The following is a 21,998-nucleotide window of genomic DNA, read 5'->3' on the forward strand; positions in this document are numbered from 1 at the left end:
GAGGACGGAAAGTTCCGAAAGTTTAAAAAAATAATAATAAATAATATTGAATTTTTAGTGGTGCGAATTTTCGGACTTTAGTGAGTGGCGCTCTTTAAATAAAACAAATGACGACTGCCTGTTTAACGGCGTTGTTGTAATTTATAAGAATTTTAATATTCAGAATTTTTCGAATTTTTAGTCCGATACTTTACCTAACGATTTTCAAATTTGCATGCTTATATAACAATTCCATCATGAGGATGCTGCGAAATTCGTTATATATTAATGGAGGACTCACACTTCCTAGCATTGAGACCGAGAAGCGAGTTGTGTAAAGTGAACGAAAAGCGTGAGTTTACCATTACTAATGATTTTCGCTTCTTTAATATTGAATAAAGATTTGAACGGCGAATTTTGATTATTTTTTATTAGCTGCGTAATTTCTGTTTACCCTCTCAGACTACATTTTTGCAATTAGTTGCGTTTGCACGCGCGTTTGGCGCGCCGAACCTTTTCACGGAGAGTAAATGGTTAATTTCTCGTCCCGGCGGGCAGGTATCGCTGGCGTCGGCGAATCGCTCGCCTTGGCTGGATGGAAAGTCGACCGTACCGTAGAGCAAAAGAGCAGCAGTTGCGCGAGTGGAGTGAGCAGCAGTCGGGCCGAAGTGGAGCGAGCAAGCTGTCGAGCCGCCAGGTGAGTTGCCGACGATTCGACCGCCGAGCGGGGGTTGTCCGGGCGTATTGTGCCGCGTTGGGGGCGCGGGGGTGGCGCTCGGAGGCCTAGGCACGGCCCAATCAGCTGACTCGCACCCGCATTAACAAGTGGTTATTATACATATATTTTACTGTGCCAAGGTAAAGAGCGCTTGTTGTTACATTTATTTCCAGCATAAATTGAAATACGGTCCGCGTCTCGCTGCTTGCCAAACGATTAATTCGTAAAATGTGTGTATTATAAATTAATTTTTTCCTGCCCGTTCGGCGGCGGCCAGCCGGGATGCAAGGCCTAGGTTGGTACTCACTCTCGCATCGTACATTAATTAATTATTATTACGCTATAATCGTTGTTGTTTCTCCACTCTCTGCACTGTTTCTGCTACTACTTTCTTTCCATCTTCGTTTTCCAACCTTGTCCGCGCGCAGTTCGATGACATTTGCTCTGGCTCTCCTTTGCAAATGCAAAGGTTAATTTTGCTTCCGGGTAAAAGACGTGAATTGGAAATCTTTAAACAGCATTAAATTTCTTCGATTTAGCAAACAGCCAGGAATAAATTAGTCCCTAAAATTAGGTACTGATTTTGTTAAATATTCCAATTCCCAAAATTAATTTTATATTTTACTGTCCTTAAATTACCAGATTAACGTGTTTTTGGTTTTAATTGAATTTAAATTTCATTGCCTAAAACCGAGGAAAAACACTTTTCTCTGTAGTTAAAAATAGCTGGGTTTTTTCTAATTTTTCAAGGAAAAAGGAAACTCCTTGGAAGAAATTGTTGAATTGACAATGAGTTATTAGATACTTCCAAGCTAAATTTATTTATTCAGCTCCTTCTGGAACATCATTTGAATTCAATCGTGATGACATTTCTCAAGTAGACTGCTTGACGAGACAAATCGATCGACGTTCTGGAAAAGTCTATAATTTCCAGACTGTAGCCGGAAATATGGCAAAAGAATTATTATAACGGTGTGAGATAATGTTAAAGAATTTCTTATCTGACTACCTGGTCCATTTTTTTATTAAGATTAATTTTAAAAAAAAAATATTTACATTTATGCATTTAACAAATATTTCCAGCTTTGTAAAATGACACTATAAATTTTTGTCAACATTTAATAAGCAGGAAATGTAAAGTTTTTCCTCTTTAACCCAAAAAAACTTTCCACGCCTGGAAATAATAATTTTTCTGTGCATCAAAAGTGACCCGCCAATCGATTTGTCTCATTGAAAGTAATTGCACACCAAATTTCAGACAAATGGAGCAAAAAAATGTATTTTTAAAATCAAATTTGAAATTTTGGACCATTTTCTTAAAATCTAAAAATATTCCTAAATTCGTCTAATCGAAAAATTTCCATAGCAGTACGTAGTTCACCTCCGAGAAGGCTATACGGATTTGATAATTTCGCCAAGAACTATATAACGTTAAATCTTAAGTTTCCTTATTTGTTAGAATTTTAATTGAAAATTGCTTATTTTTAATCCGGTATAATCCGGTATAGAAACTTATCAGAAATTTTGCTCTTCGAATTGCCAGATTAAATTTAAAAAAGATTATTTTTAATTTTCATTTTCGTTACCTTGTGGTAAAGAAATAATGTTTTCTATTATTTATAAAAATAAGTTTGTCAGTTTGATAAATTTATAAATTTTTTAAACACGCTTTTTCATGCCAGTAAACTTCCGAAATAATATTTCCTCTTCAATCAGAGGAATATTCCTGTCAAATTGTATAAAAATCAGGGTTGAATTTGCCACCCAGTTTTTTTCACCACTCAATTTTTACCAATTTCTTGCTCAAGAATTTATTCCGTTTTATCCTGTGAAAATCTAAAATTTGCGGTCGTAAGTGATCAAAATTTCCTCTACTGTACATATTTTTGTCTTTTAAATTGCCATTTTCTGCCTCAATTTTTCAAGTCGAGGTCACGAGCTAATAATTAGAAAATTATATAAAACTGAGGTGCAAACATGGCCTGCTAGAAACTGGTTAAAATTGAAAAAAACGCATTTTACGACTGCACTGCATTTTAAAAATAAAAATCATTTTTTAAAAAAAAAATCATTTTTTTTAACCCTGCTTGAAACAAAAGTGCAAATCCATGCCATCAAGCCGTCTGGTATGGATTTACCGGGCTGTCTCGTAATATAAACCTTGCCTTCGCGTCGCACTTTTGGCAGTTCCAACTTTCATGCGCGGGATTTCCTTGCCAAGTCGTCGTCGTGCTCCGTCAATACATTCAGATTGCACTCGACTCGCGAGTGCGAGTGAGCAAAGTGCAAATAAACAATGTTCACTCTTTTTTTTCGTTTCTGCCAAAACGACGTTGGCTGAAACAGAAAGGCAAGGCCGGCTGTCCGCACGCAGGAAAGAAAGACCTTGTTTGTCGTCTGCAGAATTTGTATGTCGCCCACGAATCAAGCAAAAGTTTGACATATTTTGCTATCTCGAGCTGATAATAATTTAAACCTAGTTTCAATTTATTTATTTTCTGGAATATGATGGTAAATAAATTAAAAAATCAATTTTTCATAATCTTTAAATTAAATCAATTTGCTTTTATCGTTCAATAAATGTTAGAAAAATTGATTTTTATGAAAGCAGAGCAAATGTCGTCCTGAGCCAATAAAACTTTCAACTGCATGCGTCTTAACTGACAATGAGTAAATAATATTAGTTGTCGTGCAATAAAAAACCATTTCATTAATTGGAGAAATCTCGTGATTACAAACACCCGCGAGTGTCGGTTTCCTCTGCATAATGTGTTTATTGGTGCACTTGAACCCCACTTGTTCAACCAATGAACGAACGCTGTAAATAGCAACGTTTTGTGCATGATTGAGTGTCGACACATGCACTAAACACGACACGCACACACATACTCATTCAGCTAATACAAGGGGCGCCCTGTTTTCTCCCAAGCCGTTTAATATTCGCGATAAGTAGTGTTAACTACTCCGCTAGACTCGAAGAAATTAAAGAACGATTGAATCTCTTGTTACCCCCAGAATCCTGAAAGAAATTTAATCCGATCCATAGTTGTTCCTGAAGCCAAATCTAGGAGCGTTAATTCTATCCTAATATTTTTTTAAATGAGTCATTTTGAAATAAAATGTAATCATGCGACTAAGAATTTGTAATTATTTTCTGCAGTGTATTTTTGTAAAGTCAAAAAGTTACTGTGAACTCTTTTTGATAAATAGCTGCTGAGCACCAGCCGAAAATTCGTCCTAAATACACCAGTTGAATAAGCCCTTAGTGTTCAAAACCGCCAACTGATGGCGCCGCCGTATACTTTTGTAATAAATTTAATTTTAATGCATTTCCGCTGCGATTTTTTTATTTAATCCTGTCACTGTGCATTCTTTACTTAATATGCTTTCTTTTGACGTGCTAAAAGCCAAAAACGGTTAAGCCAATCGTCGTAGAATCGTGAAAAACTATTTTTTGAAAAATAAAATATTTTCCTACGTTTCTACAGCGAATGGTTGGACTGATTTTTGTTTTCAGCACGTCAAAAGAAATCATATTAAGTGAAGAATGCACAGTAGCTAAATTGAGTCTGAAATCGCAGCGGAAGTGCCTGAAACTAAAATTTATTACTAAAGTATACGGTGGCGCCATCTGTTGGCGGCTTCAAACACTAATGGCTGATACAACGTGCGTATTGGCTGGACATATAACGTTTTTCCCAATAAAAATTTAAAAAGACCTAAAATAACTCTTCAAAGAATCAAGCTATAGATAAAGAGAAAACATCTACTAATAATTCTCAGCATGAGAGGCACAGAGTGACTTGTTATTCCTTTTTAAATATTTTCATTAGCTCCGATTTTGACCGCGATACCTTTTTTAATCTGCTTACCTGGCTTCAGCCCATAAGAAAAGAATTTAACTGTGGGGCGATGCAGGCTGTCCGGCGTCGAAATTGATGCATGCACAACGACATCGAGACGGTGGTTTAATAAAGTCGTGGATATTACAAGACGTGCAGTAGGGATCATCGGTGCGTCGTGCTTTTTATTGAAAGGCACTTCGCCTCGACCGACGCCCAGATAAAAATATAATTGGACACGTTTTATGCTAACAGCTCCCCCAAGCGTGTGATCTTTCTTTACTCTCAAAAATAGCTAGATTTCTTACGTTTCTCTTTTTAAAGGGCATTTTTGTGTTATGCCTCAGTGCGAGCGCACAATGGAGGTTTTTATTTTAAAGAATAATATTATGCTTTCATTCACCATTTCTGTTTTTGCGCCAGCAGGAGAAAAGTTTTTCCTATATTTTTACTTCGCTGTTTTCGCGGATTTTATTTTATTTTTTTCTTATTAAAATAATAGCAGATAATGGTTACATTTTATTCGATTCAGTTCAATCCCCAACAGGTTTTCCCAAGCAAAACATTTGGGTTTTGCAACGTTAGCTAGCAATGACGTCAAACTTGGGAATAGAGGGAAGTGCGATGTTAAAAACAACCGAATTTACTTTTCGCATGTTTACTTCTAATGGTCTTATCTTGTTTTCCGTCTGCATGTCGACCTGGTACTCATCGTAATTGCTGCCTGCGACTTGAGACTATAAATAAAATAAGCCTACTGTAAATCCTAAAATTAGCTCCTAAGATTGTAGTGTAACTAATAATAAGGTACTTTAAAAATAATTTTTTATCTACTAACCAGTAGTAAGAAAAGAAGAGAATGTCATTAGTCATGAAATCTCCAATAAGAATCGGTTTGAAGGATTTTCTCTGGGTCTTGTTTCATATTTTCTTAGCCAAAAGTGGGATGTAAAATAAAAAAAATTTGTTCTGTTAAGTCCCAGGGTTTTTTTTACCACTCAATTTTTACCAATTTCTTGCGCAAAAATGAATTTATTCCATTGTTCCCTTGTGAAAATCCAAAACTTGCGGTCGGAATGGCCAAAATTTCCTCTACTGTGCGGATTTTTTTTCATTTAAATTGCCATTTGCTGCCTCAATTTCTCAAAAAAAATATCTCTGACAATTTTTCAAGTCGAGGTCATGAGCTAATAATTAGAAAATCATTGAAAACTGAGTGAGGGGCAAACATTGCCCGCAAGAAACTGGTTAAAATTGAACAAAACTGCTTTTTTACCTCTGCACTGCATTTTAAAAAAGCGGGTTTTTTGCAACCCTGTTTTTGGAATTGGAATTGGAATTGTGTTTTTAGTCCACACTTCGAGATTTTTTAACAGTCAGAAAGAGCTCTTAATTGTAGTAGCGTTCCCACCATTTTTTGTTGATATGAATCATTTTTAAAGATCATAATTTTAAAATCTATACTGTCCCCTTCTTGCTGTGAAGATCAAATAAATGGCAGTTTTTAAGCATATCCCCAAATAAAATTAGAACAGACAAAAATAAACACGCCAATTAGAGTCGAGCCCACCCTGTATACAGCATGCAAAACGCATATGATACGCACGCACGGCAAGGTTAGGGTACATTTAAGACTTTGAATAAACGCTGTGTGTGTGTTTGCCCGCTGGCAATTAGAAAGAGAGATAAATTGCACCTTGTTTGCATTCGCGCACCGGCGTGCGTACACACACACACTCGTCTCTTGTCCACTCGGCGTCCACGTGATTCTGACTTGCGTCGCTGTTCCGCAGACGCCAAGACACCAGCCAAGCTCCAGCAACGGCTGCAGGGCTTCCTGAGGTCCTTCGAGGCGCCCATCCGCAGGTACCTGGCGGCGCAGTTCACCGCCAGCAGCGATGACGCTCCTTCCGCCAGACACATGAAGGCACCAGACACGACCAAGGAGGAGCAGGTTCATTTTTTAATTCATTGTTTTACATACACGCTAAAGGGCAAGCCTGGGAAAGCATGTGTTTTGTTGTGAAAACGGATTTTAGTTTTTAAAACTGACTGTTGCTAGAAACACAATGATTTTTACACGGCCAAAAGAATTCTTTAGTCAATGAATTTTATGGATTTTTCAAGTAATTGATTGCTAAATTCTCCTCCACAAACAGAGCAAATCAAATCGATCAAATAAAATTTATGCAAATTCAAAGATAAAGATTTAAACTTTAATTTTACAAACTTGATTTCATAATTTTTAAGTATTTAATAATTTAAATCCTAAGGGTCGAAATAGATGGGGTTTATAATTTTTCCGATCGAAAACTTTTTGACGTGCAAGCAGATGCAGTAAGCAAAACGCACGTTGCTTTGGCGCGCAACGCATGAACCTTTTTGGTCCCTACTGCGCAGCCGTCGCCCCTCTGACGTCACAGCTCTCTCAGTCAGCTACCAATGCCAAGCACGAAGCGTGACTGTGGCGCTTGCGCAGTAGCGACCAAAAGGTTCATGCGTTGTGCGCGTTTTACTTTGCGCTTCTGCTCGCATTTTACAACAAATTTTGTGATAGATAAAATTATATGCCTCACCTGTTTCGAGTTTCGACCCTTAGAAATCGACTGGAACATTAAATTTGGTTTCAATACTTCTTTAAATTTCTCATCTTATTTTTTACTCTCCTGCGGGAAATTTGTTTATTTAAATCTTGGAAGTTCTAAATAAAAAAACTTCGGATCCATTTTAAACCTTTCAGGGTCCGGTGGCTGTGGGGAAAACCGCCGGGCCTGCTGAGGAGTCTCCAGTGCGGCGGATCGCACTCACGGCCTCTGAGGATTTGCCTCCCCGAAAGTCGCCAGTGACCGTTCAGGAATGGGTCGACTCGCTACCTCACCCTGGCGAGGTGCCTTCTTCGCCTGTGATCCAGTAAGTGCCAAAATTGAAAAAAAAACACGAAATTTTTTCTCATTTCGATTCTCCAAATTGTGTGACCGGTTTTGTTGGCTTATTTCGTGATTTAACTCTGCACATTGTAAGTCAAACTAGCTCTCTGTGTGGTTGCTCCCGTTCTCGTTTCATAGCCCAGCCAGTAGCTTTGATATTCGCCCCTTTGTGCTTCAGTTTACTAAACAAAATTATACAAGACCGGACGGTGACCCTCCTCTGATGCTAATCCGCTGCAGCGCGGCTTCTATCATCACTCTGCTGTCATTTTACAGCTGTGATTTTTCAGTTGGCAGTCATACGCAGTAGTTTCGGGATTCCCTTCGTTCGTTTAATTATTTTTTTAATTGAAACCGCACGATGAAAAATATGGGTCAAGAATTTCCTGAGATCCAAGGTTGCATTATTTACTTATATGACCTGGTTTTTTTCACCTCTGGTTTTTACCACTAAATTTTTTACAAATTTCTTGCGCAGGAAATTAATTTTTCCATTTTTTCCTTGTGAAAATAAAAAATTTCCTCTACTGAGCAGATTTTTTACTTTTAAATTGCCATTTGCTGCCTCAATTTCTGCAAAAAAATTATCTAACAATTTTTCAAGTCAAGGTAATGAGCTAATATTTAGAAAATTAATTAAAACTGAGGTGCAAACATTGCCTTTAAGAAACTGGTACAAATTTAAAAAAATGTTTTTACTACTGCACTGCATTTTTTTTAAAAAAAAACCTCTGCTGAGATCCCAATTCGAAATCCCAGTTTGTTGGCCTTGAAAATTCATCCACTGCTGCTGCATTACTCATTTTCGCGTGGCAAACTCTAATCTGCTGCTGCTTATCCGCCGTCGATAAACGACTGTTTTCATTTCCTGGCTGCTGCAGCAGCCGAGGATGCGTTGTTCGTTTCAAGGACGCGGTCGTCCAGCTCCGTTTTCCCTCCAGAATCTCCCTTGAGAGTTATTTTCCGCGAGCCGTGCTTTTTTCTGGTCGGCGGTGCATGACTGAAATCAGCGAGCGAGCAGCAGCAGCTTTTGCGACGAGCGCCTTTTCTTGTTTCAGACGCAGACACGAGGAGACCTCCGGCGAGCACGCGGACACCTTGGCCCTTGGCGCTGAAGGTAAGTGCAAAAAACCCTGGCAGGGCGCTCACACAACCGTGCACGTCACTTTTCGGCTAACTATAGGATCGATTTCGGTCCGTTTTCCTGCCAAACAAAACAAAAATGTTAATTGTGTGTGCGTCCGCGCTCGCACATTCACCTGCTGTAAAAATTTGTCGTTGGCTAAGCGCGCCTCCTCGCTGCTTTGTGCTTGCAGCTGAGCTGATCCTCAGACAGACGCCGCCCTCCATCGTTGTCCAAGGGTGAGTGCTTTCCATATGCTTCTAAACATTCGTTGCACTGTACACAAACACAATAATCGTCATCTAACACTCGTTTTTCCTCTTTAAATTAAGGACACTTGAAGGACTCCGCCATTTTTCTCTACAAAAACGATTTCTCTAAATAAAACTGCAAAAATGAAGGTATTTTTCCCAAATTATTTTTTCTTAAGACTTTTTAAAAATATTAATTTTATTTTATTAAGGTTTTAAATTCACATGTCGTCATCAGATTTGAACAAAATTATTTGTAGCGAGATTTATGTGTCGAAAATTTATGAAAACATCAAAATCAATGTTTTTTGGACCCTGAAAAACGAAATTTAATAAATAGGGCAAAATTTATGCAGATTTTTAACATTTTATTACGCAAATTCGATTGGAAGCCATGGTTCGAGGGGTAGGATCCACCCCTTTGATTTTCATAACTCAATTTTTACCAATTTCTTACGCAAGAAATGAATTTAATATATTTTCCCCTGTGAAAATCTAAAATTTGCTGTCAAAATTTCCTCTACTGTGCGGATTTTTTTTCTTTTAAATTGCCATTTAATGCCTCAATTTCCCCATAAATTCTCTCTAACAATTTTTCAAGTCGAGGACATGAGCTAATAATTAGAAAATTATTGAAAACTGAGGTGCAAACTGGTTAAAATTTAAAAAAAAAACGCTTTTGACCAAGGCACTGAATTAAAAAAGTGGGCTTTATTTTCAACCCTGCCCCTTTGTCCCCCAGTGGTGGAATTTTTGAGTTAAATTAATTTGGTCAGAACTAAGTGTCTCGTTTCTTATATTTTTCGCCACGAGAAACTCTCAGTTATAGACTTTCTTCCATAAATATATGTAATAGCGGTTATTTTTTCTGTTTGTCTGGTCTACCTTTGGGCGTTAAAGCAAATTGCACCTTTGATTATGATAATTAGGCAAAAAATATAATTTCAATTCCCAGAAACCACTGGGGAGAGATCAACCATGCGCCAAGAACTCGACCTTGCGTTGTTAAATTTTGTGCCTAAATTGATTCAACCTTAACGGTTTTCTAACAAAACATTAGTAAAAACACATCCTCTGTAAAATCACTCTTGTTTACTTACTTACTTCATACACGAATAGATTCACCATCCAATTCCAGCTCTGTGCTAATTGAAATTCCACCTAAATATTGACCGATGATTTAACACAGAAGCACAAATGAGAATTACATCAGCTGATAGGAAGTGGAGGCGAAAATAACTTGAGGATTTGTTCCTTGTTGTGTGTTTCAGCCCGCAACAAGCCGAGGAGGAGGTCGACTGCGAGGTGCAACTGCGTCGACGTGAAGCGTTCAAGTCTGGCGAGCGCGTCGCGTCGTTCGCGTCCGACTCGGCGGCGTCGAACGCTTCGAGTGCCGGCGTCGAGAGCTACCTTGAGTCGCGAAAGCCTGACCCGGAAACCATCCTGCTCAACCTCGGCTTCGGCGGGTCCCAGGACTCGGCCAATGAACTCGGATTATCCAGGATTCCGCAACGCTTCCTTCAGCCCTCACAGGTGCAGTTCATCTTTTTGTCCCTGGGAAGGGGTTTAAGCTGCAGAGTTTTTATGTTTTTATGAGTGAACACGGAACTCTATTAAATTAAATTTTAAAAAGTAGTGAAACAATTTCTCTTATTTACGTAATATGTTTTCTGCTTTAAAATGTAACAGGATTTTCCTTACTTTGGGTAGGTTTCGATTACGTGAAATAGATAAAGAGAGGAAAACAGTTTTTAAAGTGGAATGATAGTGATTTTTTTATTTAAAAAAATGATATTGCATTAAAAGCTAACAATTACCGACCATTTTTTTCTTTTACCTCTTGACTAAAAGTGCCCCCAAATCAAATTTTTCGAATTTTACCGCGGCTACACCCCCTTTTTTAGCAAAGGATATTAATTGCTTCGGGGGTGTGAAAAATTATGAAAATTTAATAGTGAGTAGATAAAAAATAGTGCTTTTGAGTCTTAAAAGTTTTTTTTTAAAAGGGCATTGTTTGGCCTCATTAAAATTCACCAGTTGACAATAGCGTCAAAAACTGCCAATTATCAAAAAGCTGATTAAATTTCCAGTTTTTTCCTATTGAGCGAATTTTTCTCAAATTTACTATTTTCGCACAAAATTAATCTGAAAATTTCAACTGGCCGTTAGAGAACATTTAAAAATGTTTTGGAAAAAATCATTTCAAAAAACATTCCTCTCTAAACTAACTTAAGAACAAATTTTTATTCTGAGCCTCCATGCAATTTAATGCTTTTTGAACTGCCAGAAAAGTATAAAATCAGTCCAAACCCGTCTAAATCGGCCAATAATCCATAATAAGTGCATGTTTTGATGTTGTGGACTTCTAAATATTTTCCAGATAATTCTCTGCTTGTGTATTCCTCTCATTTTTTACCATTTTTAATGAGTTATGATAAAAAGGTCAGTTTTGGTTTTTTGTAGGCTATACTTGTCTCCGTTTGACTGATAATATTGCTTGATCCCCCTTGTTTACTCTTAAAATATCCATCTTTGAGATATATTCACAAATATACGTAGCCTTGAGCTACATTCTTGTTTGACTTTGGTGGTTTCTCCACCTTAACATGCGATTTGTTGACCTGAAGCCTTTTTGCAACTCCCATTACTTCGGAATTTTTATCACACGCTCTTTCTATTTCAGAATTCCGCGTTTTGTTTGCACAAAAATTTGAACAAATGAAAATGCAAAATGTAACCTCTTGCAAAACACCCGCATATAAATAAAAAAAATCAATTTTAACCAATTTCTTGCAGGCAATGTTAGCTCCTCAGTTTTCAATAATTTTCTATTTATTTGCGCATGACCTCTACTCGAAAAATTGTCAGAGAGAAATTTTAGGAGAAATTGAGGCAGCAAAATGGCAATTTAAAAGATAAAAATCTGCACAGTAGAGGAAATTGTAGATTTTCATTGGGGAAAAATGGAATAAATTCATTTCTTGCGCAAGATTTGTAAAAATTGAGCGGTATAAAACGTTAAAAACCAGTGGTGGAAAAACCAGGGGGTAAGAAAATGCAACCCTGATCTGAGTTCGCCTATTTTGACCCCTAAATGCTATTCAATTTTAATAAATTAATTTATTTGTGAGTTCAAATGCACTATTTTCGATTTTTTTATTTTTTGGTTATTTAACATCAAATATTTTAAATCCGCTATAAAAATGCTTTTGGCTATTGCAATATAATGTGTTTTTTTTATCAAAAAATACTGGTTTTTGCGAACTCAGTGCCTGACCGTGATATTCTTTTCGCCAAATAATATTATTAAACGTGTGATTTGATATTTTTTATATGAAACTTATGTGCAACGACAGGATATTGACCTCCAAATAGCGAAATAAGCTCACGTGTTAAGTTCAAAAGGGATTAATCTGCTCCATGATGCACATGATGTTTTAAATAATGTCGCATTTTATAGCAAGCTCATATTTTAAACATTTTGAAATGCCTCTCCGTCTTCTGTTCGAGTTGAATGTTAAAACTACAATTTCTATTCGCAAAAGAAAACTCGAGAAGGGCATCATCACTGGAGTTGTCTCAAAGTCCTTTCTTTGTCCTTATCTATCTATGCCACGCATTGTCTCGTTGGATTTTCCACAGTTTTAATTTCTTAATTATATCCCTTTGATCCCATTAAACTCGATAATTAGCATCAATTAGATGTTATCATTGCCGAGCCAACCTGATTTTAAGCAAATGCTGAATTTTGCAGGTGAAGGGGATCTCAATCAACCAATTCTACAACATCGAGCGTTTGCAGGCAGAGACCTTCGAGACTGGTTTCTACGGCTACCGCGGTTTGACAGGTGAGCAGCGCGCGCCCCCCGCCCGCTTCTTTCCCTCACAATCAGCAGCAAACGCAAGATCAGGCGGCTCTGTGCGGTCGTGTCCGGCGCCGTGCATTGACAGCGACGTGCCGCAGCGCTTCCGAAAGCGCACCCATTCGCTCAAGAGGCGCCGACGGGACGTCGAGGAGCTGGCGGAGGAGATCGTCGCCATCCCCAACAACGTCGTCAATATCAACTGACCTAAAAGAGAATCAAACACACTCGTTCATGATATTAGTCGCTCATATTTTCCGACACTGATCGAACCGGAGATTGATGGATGAAAAGCAATCAAAATTTATGAACCGCCGAAGCTGTTGAATAAATTGTAATAATAGTTTATATACACTTAAAGGGGTTTATCTTGAAATAATTTGCACCTCAGCCAGATGGAGGTGAGATTGAATGCCAACTTTTCTCTGGTTGTGTAAAATTTTATTTTTATTTTGCCTGAAATTTAATTTTTATTAATTTATTGAAATAAACCTTGTCTACTCTCTGTTGGGATGGGTCCTCAGATTTTGGGTAGTGAAATTCAATTTTACACGGGCTTGAAGTTTGTGATTTTTTGAAAAAGTGCTATTTTACGGAAAATTGCAACGTTGGTTTAGATTTAGATAAATAATAAACCTTGGTGTCCAAAATTTTCTACTTCTGACGCCAAACAATTTGCCTGTGGTGACCAACTTCGTCAATGTCACGAAAATCGGGTTGAATATTAAAAAAACCAGGGCTGGGAATGGATTTAAATCGTTTTTTGCAGGTTTTTTGGCGGCTAGTTTCTCCTGGGTGTTTGCAAAAAAATTGGAGCTCCTAATTTTTGCCTTTCTAGCTCTTTGGTCGACTTTTTTATGCAAAATCATAAAAAAATTGTATAAAAAATACCAAATGCTGTGATTTAGATTTTCAGATACTGTGTGTTTAACATAAATATATATTTTTGAATGGCAAAACTGTTCGATTTCGAGTTCTTTATACTAAGAGCAATAAACCGGACGAAACTGGTAGTAAAACCCGCAAAAAACCACTGCACTGAGAGTTTGGGAAACTCCCGGGAGGTAAAAAACTGCTTTCCTTTTGGCTCAAATAGTGTTTACTGTTAGTATTACGACAAAAGAGGTTACGATACGGAAGTGAAGTCCAGAATTCTCTTTCTTGTTTTGCGAAAATCGTTTGAAATGACACCAAGAACGCTTCAGTCCCGAAAAATTGTTAAATTTGGTCGAAAATTTCACCCCTGGGAAAAGGGGGTTGGTCAAAACGACCCGAACACGACCTTATAAAGTCACAATTAATCATTTACAATTCAGATTGAGTCAAAAGCCCTCGAAATTTGCATTAAAATTTGATCAAAATCCAAAAACCTCGATTTTAAGGTAAAAAAAAAACACGCTTTTCATCGTTTTGAATTTTTTTTCTAAAAGAGAAAAATCCGTCACCAAATTTTGATATATTATTGCAACGTGAACATTTTGGACGCCGAGGTTTTTTATTTATCCCAATACGAGTAAAAGTTACAACTCTCCTAAAAAAATCCCCATTTTAAAAAGTTGCAAATTTTGAGCCTCTGTGAAATTGTTTTTTTATGGAATTTTGACCAAATATTTCGTCAAAATCTGAGTACATCTTCCAACAGAGGGTGTCGACAAAGTTCATTTCAATCCGTTTACCTTTATGTTGCATTTGATGCTTACAAAATTAAAATGATATAATTTTTACTCTCACGTATCGTCTTGCTGTGTTAACCCGCACTCCATTTTAATTTTAACTCAGTCGTTTTTCACATTTTTAGGTTTGCTGATTTTGCCGTGTTTTATTATTTTCGCTTTGAATGTGCGTGTCCGTAAGCGTGTGCTTTCTAACTGTGCGTCTGCATCGGCAGGTCCGTCGCACAAGCCGTCGCCGATCGTGGCCAAAATCATGGAGAGACTGAGGCACCACGAGCGTTCCAACTCGGAGGGGTCAGTGGCCTCGGCGCCGGCGGCCCCGCAGACGGTCCCCTCGACAGCGGCGACGGCCGACCCGCCTGGTAATTGATGCGCGTGGCCCCATGAACGAGCCTAATTTGCTTGTTTTCGCAGATGCAACAACGCATCGCTTTGCCAGGGCGGCGCAAAAAGTGCAAAACTCCAAGAGTGTTCTCACCCGAATCCAAAGCTGGAAGTCGGACAGTCAAAATTCTGTGAGTTTTGAATTTTTACCGTAAAAGAGTCAGCCCTCTTTTCCCCGGCACAGGTAACTTTGCTGCGAGAAAGAATTAATAATAATCATTGCTTGGGACAGCTGTTTTCCACTAATTCCAAATCTTGACATTTCTGTCCTTGAGGTGGGAGTGGCTAACTAAGATCTAAACCAAAGCAGGCTTTAAATTAGGTGAAGAGAAGGTGCATAGACCTCATAACAACAGATTTAGTGTTTAGTACATTATTATTTGTCTAAATGTCGGTGATGTGAAGCATAAGGTCTTAACACAGTTGAACCGTAAACACTTTAATTGGTGCAAATGGAGTATTGACAGCAGCTGCAAAAGAGTAATTCCATTAGAATCAAGTCGTTGCCAGAAATAATGACGTCACTTGTGAAAGTTCAAAGCTCAAACACTGGCCAATATTTCTGATCTGACTTTTTCCATTTTGCTCTGTTACACAAGGCGGTAAAATAAATTTCACTTAGTTATCATTTTAATCACCAGAAAATTTTGAATTTTTGAGCAGTGAATCTATTAAACTTTTCTTTGTGTCATGCGGAGTCTCTGATAGCCATAAAAAGGGTCCGAGTTAACCTCTATAAATCATAGAAATGATTAAAATGGATAAAATATTTTACTGAGATGATTCTCGAATAAATTAACTTAGTTTTGGGTATTTTGATTTTCCAAAAAAAGATCAGTTGAAAATTTCAGACGAATTTTGTGCAAAAATAGTAAATTTAAAAATATTTGCTTGACAGGAAAAACTGGAAATTTAATCAGCTTTCTGAATATAGGCAGTTTTTGCCGTTACTATGAACTGGTGAATTTTATTGAGGCCAAACATAGACCCCTTTTGTAAAACCTGCAATTTTTGAAAAAGTAAAATTATTTAAGACTCAACAGAACTATTTTTTATATTTTCACTATTCAGTTTTCATAATTTTGCTCCCCCGGAAGCAATTAAATGGTAAAATCAGAAAAGAGGAGCACTTTTGGTCAGAAGAATTAAAAAAAAAAAATAATCGGATTACCTTTTCACGTAAAATCAATTTGTTTTAAAATAAAACAACACCATCATTCCACTTTAAAATTACATAATTTCGTCTGTTCTTATGTCTACATTATTTTCCAGTCGGCGGCGAGCGTGCTGAACGCGGACAACCGGCGTTTCCTAGAGAAGCAGGCGCTGTCGAAGAGTCCGGACGTGCCGCGGCGCATCATCATGGGCCGGCGCTCGTACACCTTCAGCGGCGACGACCTGATCGAGTGCAACGAAATGACTGCCTCGCCGCCCCCGGCAAAGGTGCCGCAGCAGCCGATTCGCTTCCCGCCGCCGCTCGTGCACAAGGACTCGATCCTCTCCTCCACCACCAGCTACTCGGACGACTCGGACGAGTCCGAAGAGGACTTTCGCCGCCGCTCTTTCCTAAAACGCACACGCCCCCTCACGCCGCCGCCGGAACTGCCTCCCACCATCCCGGTTGCCGCCTCCACGCCTGCCAAACCCCCTGCCAGGTTGGTTTTTCGCTTTTAATAGATTTAGGCGTTTTGGACTTCTATTTTCTTGGGAGGAAACTCTTATAATTAAATAATTACAATCGTGTAGTATATTTACGGAAGACTCATGAACAAACTACCAAGAGTTTGTTCAATCTTTTTTATAATTTAATTTGAACTATGGTCAGGGTTGCATTTTGCTTACCACCAGTTTTTTTTTAAACCCCTAGTTTTTACGACTCAATTTTTACCAATTTCTTATGCAAGGAATGATTTTTTTCCATATATTTCTCATTTCCCCTGTAAAAATCTAAAATATGCGGCCGGAGTGGCCAAAATTTCCTCTACTGTGCAGATTTATCTTTTAAATTGACATTTGCTGCCTCAATTTCTCCAAATATTTCTGTCTGGCAACTTTTCAAGTCCAGGTTATGAGCTAATAATTATAAAAATATTGAAAAATTGCCTGCAAGAAACTGGTTAAACTTGAAAATACCGCTTTTTACCATTGCACTGCATTTTTTAAGAAAAGCGTTTTTTTTGCAACCCGAAAATGAATAAAAAAAATCAAATTTTAAATTTAGGCCATTTTTTTAAATCTCTAAAAATTGTTAAATTGATTATAATTTTTCACTCTAAGAGTCAGCTAACATTTTTCCGTTTTAACCATCGCTGGATGGAATGGGATTTTCTATTTTTCTTACCTTACATGAATAATTTTAGTCCGAACCAAAAAAAAATATAAAATTAGAATCCCTTTTTTAGAAGAGAGTCAAAATCCGAATTAATTAAGTTTTTGCACTTTGTTCCATAGACATAGAAAAAATTATGGACATCTATGGCTCATAACTTGCTTATTTCCTTGCAAACCTGTTATATCTGGTTATTCCAGTAGCACGCGTGTGTGTGTGGTTGCGCCTGATAAAAAGTTGGCTTTAATCAAGCACGTAGAGGAGAACTCATATTTACAAAACAAAGTTTTAGTAGGGCAAACAGAAATGAAAGCTTTTGTAAGTATTGCACTGGTTTCTCTATTGTTAGCTCCAATCTAACTATCTTTTTGCTACCTTTTCCTTAAAAAGAAATTGATTTTGATTTTATTGTTTGAAATTAACAAACTTTAACTCATAAATTCAGCTGGGTAAAAATTAGCTTCGCTTCTGTCAGAAAATAGAAGAGTTATTAAAAGTAATCAGAATTAGAGATATACAAATTTAAACTTAATTCATATCTTTAAATTATTTTTCAATAATTTTTCTACAGCGAAAATAGAGCTGATGTTTCTGTAACAATGGTCAGAAAATTGGAATAAATTGTCTCGAGCATTCGAAGACTTATTAACGATTAATCAGATCAGAAATGAATAACTGGAAATATTGAGAATAATTAAAGGAAAATTAAAAAATTAACCGCTAATCGACTGGTATCGTCAAATGGAGTAAACTGATTGAAAATCAGTATGCTCAGACTAAAACTGGCTTTGACATTTGAAAAAATAAAAAAGTGGACTTTACAACAAATCAGCTAAAATTTAAAAACCGAAAAACTAGAATACATACATTTAAAAAATAAAAAAACTGGTATTTTGCAATTGTTCAATTTAGATTAAGGGGTATGTTATTATTATTAATTCATCTCAGTCCTTCGATCTGGTGATTTTTAAAGACAAAAAATATAGCAGCTCAGATATAGATGGAAAACTAACCAAGACCAAAACAAGATTCATAAATATTGGCAATTTATTTTCAGTTTTAATCAATATCTTGCTTTTTCAAAGTTATTTTTTATCCATCAGAGTGACAACTAATATGTCCTGAAACATAAACCTGATTTAGTTTGCAAAAAGCCTTAGGTAAATATATTGATAAAAGAGCGAAAGCATCAATTTTTGCTCTGGGCAAAATTAAATATTTGTCGAAAAGTTCTATTGATACAGCCAAAAAATATTTGACTTAGCCATTTCTCCTGTTGCCCCACAATTATGGCAAGCACTTAACTCTTAACGACTTCGACAATCTCCAATGTGCCAAGACAAGATTCTTTCAGAAAGCTTTATGCGTAGATAAACAGATGAAATATAATCATTATTTTACTACCTTTTAATTGATTTTATTGTTTCAAATTAATGGGCTTAGCAAAATTTAACAACTCGTTGAAATGGTTAAAGTATTTATTTTCCTTTAAAGAAACTAGTGATTATTTAAAAACCCAAAAATTAAAAATGTATTTAAAATTTAAAAAAACTTGCGCCTATTTTGCGACCATTATTTAAAGACAATTAATAAAGCAGTTCAGATATAGAATAAAACTAACCAAGACAAAAAATATTCAAAAATAGTGGCAATTTATTTTCAGTTTTCAATTAAAGACCTTGGTGCGAGGAGGCGAAAAGATGGCCACATTGTTAATTTGTTCTCCTACGCAGGATGCTCATTGGTTTTATTCCCAAAAGCCCCTTTCCGCTCTAATTTTTTTGCAAACTAAATCAATTAATATATTCTTGCACATTTGAATTTTCAGGATGGTGTCCACCTCGAGTTTCAGCTCTTGGGAATCGGACTCGTGGCTGCCCTCGCCGCCCGCAGGCCCGAAACTGGCGTTCAGCACCTTTTCCTCCATCGACGAGTCCTCGGAGCAGGAGCTTCTTGCCAGGGCCGAGTCCCAGGATGGCCTGCGCGTTAAGTCCTCGACCGAGGTGGCCACGGCCGCGGCGGCCGCTCTGGCCGCGCGGCGCGGCAGTCTGAAACGGCAAAGCAGGGTCAGCGAGGAGGAGGAGCCATCGACGTCGAGCGGCGTGGCCACCAACCCTCCCGACGGCGTCCTTTCCAGGACGGGCAGCGCCCAGTCGGACAGCAGCGGCTTCCAGGAGGAGTCGGCCAACACAGTCAGTCACTCAGTCTCGCCAGAGGAGACGGCTGAGGAGCACCGGTCTTCAGGCTCCGCTTCTCCGGTCAATGTAAGTGAACCGTTTTTTTTACCAGTTTGTTGCAGGCAATTTTTGTACCTGTTTTCAATAATTTTCATGACATTGACTTGAAAAATTGTCAGAGAGAAATTTTATGAGACTTTGAGCAACTTAAATGAACAAAAATCGCGCAGTAGAAGACATTATTTTGACCACTCCGACCGCAAATTAAATATTGTCACTGGGGAAGAACCAGGGCTGGGTATCTCCCGGGGAGTTTCCAAAACTTATGCATTGCAGTGGTTTTGTGCGGTTTTTTGCACCTCATGGTTTATTATTAAATAAATAAATCCCATATATGGAGTGGGAATGGGTTTTTTGGTTGTTGTTCACTTATAGACTTTTTTAAACATTATAAATATTGTAATTTTTCACCAGCACCCAAAATGCGGGAGAAACTAGCTGCAAAAAACCGCTTAATACAAATGTCCAGCCCTTGGATGAACGGAACAATGTATTTCTTGCGCGAGAAATTGGTAAAAATTGAGTGGTAAAAACAAGATTGAAATAATTTCTCTATAGTGTAGTTTTTTTTAGGATTTTTTCGATTTTTTTCTTAAAATGTTGTAGTTTAAATTGATTTTTTTCTAGGTAAATTGCTACAGTTCTTAAACCTCGTTCCTTTTATATAATTTAACTTTGGTAAGAAAATGAAAATTAAAAATATAAGCCAATTCAGAGCTATAATTGGCTGTCAGCTGCTAATCGCTGCTTTTTCATAACAAAAATAGTACAGCACAAAAAATCATTTTGTATAATCTACACAAAAATAAATAAATCCTAAATAATCCTCTGGGAGAAGCCATTTATTTACCTTCTATTTCACGTGTGTTTTACTTTTTACCCATCTTTTTCTTTCTAATTAAATATTTTGGCTGTGATATTTAGACGATCCAATATATTTTAGCCGCCAATCGTTATGGCACCATCAAATTAGCACGAATGGCACAACTTTAAAGCATTTGTATCTTTAAAACCACCTTCTCTTTTTAGTTAAAACAGTAATTTACAACTATTTGGACTGGTTTCATTTCTATTTTGGTTAAATTCCAGCAGATAATGCTGCCATTGAACATTTTCAGATGTCGCACACATCTTTCTCAACCTGAAATATTCACGCCTTGATCGTTTTTATGGAGGCGCAAAAAGTAAGGATTTTTTTATAAATAGTGTTGGAAAGAGATGGAAACTCTTACCACGTTTCCTGATGCAATTTTTTTTCAGTTCAGTTGAAAAATAAATATCTCGAAATTGTATTTTTTTTCTTCAAAAATAATATTTTGTATTTTTTAAGTTTTCGAATTTGGAACAACTCTCCTTAAGAAATTGAGTAAGTAAATTTTAGCAGCAAAGACGTGCCCATGGATGTCTAAAAAAACCGTCCAATTAGCAAAGAAAAAAGATCTAAAAATAACTACTATTTTCCGAGAAAAAAACGTCTAAACTTCACAGCCATATATGAAAAATGATTTAGCACCAAGTTGTAAAAATAGATTAAATGGCGGAGCAACGCATTTTGCACCTGACAAAAAAATAGGGAATTTTATAAAAGTAACCAAGTGACGAGGTTTTTAGCTAGTTATTTTTTTAATCTGATTTATAAGAATTTTAGTTTAAATTTGATGAGTTGACGGTCTAGAGGGAATTGAAGATTTTTTTACAAATTATCTAAACCTTTAAATATCCCAGCTTAGAATATCTTCTTGGACTGATTGCAAAATGACCAGGTTTCGTCAAAGCCCGCATTTTTCCGAAACACAATATGCATTTTTATAGAATGTCAAAAAATTCTCATTATGGATGACCAAAAATAGGGATTTTACAAAATCAGCATAAAAGCCACTGGTTTCACCTCTTTTTAACTCTCATAATTTTCCAAGATTTTTTTGGCGCGAAATTTGACTTTTCCGGGATTAAATGTGGAAAACCCCAACCCTGGTGGTTTTTCCAACTGGTTTTTCGTGCAAAAAACAGTGGTGCATTTTTGCACATTGCAAAATTGGCCAATCCTGAAAATAAGCCGACGATTTCAATGATTTCTTTCAGGCTGCCAGACTGATGGAACTTCAGGACCAGGCGTCAAAGTCCCTCGAGACATTCCGAGCTCAGGTGCTGGCTGAGACCAACCCTGAAAAGCAAGCACTGATACAAGTCAAAGTAGACCAAGTAAGCGTGTTGCGCAACCTTGCTCATTCCTCTGACAGCTAATTGCACGTGTTTTTATCCAGATATCTGGTGTTCTGCTGCAACTGCAGTCACTCTGTGAGAATTTCCAGGAGCAGGAAGGATGAAGCAATAATTAATTGTGATTAAATCTATTCGTTCAACATTTCCATAGCTTCCAAGAGCACAAAACGCATAGCCATATATACTCCCCTGTTTTTCGCCTCTTTAAGGGACCAATTTTTTGATTTGTTGCTATTGATACGATTACGCTGTTTTTGTTGGTTATTCTTAACGCATACTTATATTAAGATTTTCCCAGTCAATTGTTTTGTTGTTGTCATGTGAGAGTGAGAAGAAGAAGAAGAAGATGCATGTAATTTTAGCCTCTGCGTATTCGTAAGAGCGTTGAGATTTTCGAGCAATAAAAACTGGCGACAGAGAGCTGAAACGCGCCGCTGTTTCTTTTCTCA

General features: G+C 37.3%; 1 protein-coding gene across 3 annotated transcripts; it reads left to right on the plus strand.

Annotated features, from left to right (window-relative positions):
• Positions 1 to 537: 537 nt before the first annotated feature.
• olf186-M (Ki-ras-induced actin-interacting protein-IP3R-interacting domain olf186-M) lies at positions 538 to 21,976 on the plus strand. Of its 3 annotated transcripts, none has more exons than XM_065492348.1 (13): positions 538 to 676; positions 6,333 to 6,493; positions 7,280 to 7,449; positions 8,525 to 8,583; positions 8,783 to 8,828; positions 10,112 to 10,373; positions 12,595 to 12,688; positions 14,592 to 14,738; positions 14,791 to 14,891; positions 16,033 to 16,415; positions 18,918 to 19,353; positions 21,409 to 21,528; positions 21,591 to 21,976. In XM_065492348.1, the coding sequence occupies exons 2-13, from the start codon at positions 6,461 to 6,463 to the stop codon at positions 21,651 to 21,653; spliced, it is 1,914 nt and encodes a 637-aa protein (XP_065348420.1). In that variant the 5' UTR covers positions 538 to 676; positions 6,333 to 6,460; the 3' UTR covers positions 21,654 to 21,976. The 3 variants fall into 3 exon arrangements, with proteins under 3 accessions (XP_065348420.1, XP_065348418.1, XP_065348419.1); XM_065492346.1 differs by lacking the exon at positions 538 to 676 and adding an exon at positions 965 to 992; XM_065492347.1 differs by lacking the exons at positions 538 to 676; positions 8,525 to 8,583; positions 8,783 to 8,828 and adding an exon at positions 975 to 992.
• The last annotated feature ends 22 nt before the right edge of the window (positions 21,977 to 21,998 follow it).

The sequence above is a fragment of the Cloeon dipterum genome, chromosome X (genome assembly GCF_949628265.1).
Source record: "Cloeon dipterum chromosome X, ieCloDipt1.1, whole genome shotgun sequence".
Taxonomy (NCBI): domain Eukaryota; kingdom Metazoa; phylum Arthropoda; class Insecta; order Ephemeroptera; family Baetidae; genus Cloeon; species Cloeon dipterum.

Coding starts and splice junctions, on each gene's coding strand:
- olf186-M (XM_065492346.1), top strand. Junction 8,584..8,782: donor CTTGGCCCTTGGCGCTGAAG/GTAAGTGCAAAA, acceptor TTGTGCTTGCAG/CTGAGCTGATCCTCAGACAG. Junction 10,374..12,594: donor GCTTCCTTCAGCCCTCACAG/GTGCAGTTCATC, acceptor TGAATTTTGCAG/GTGAAGGGGATCTCAATCAA.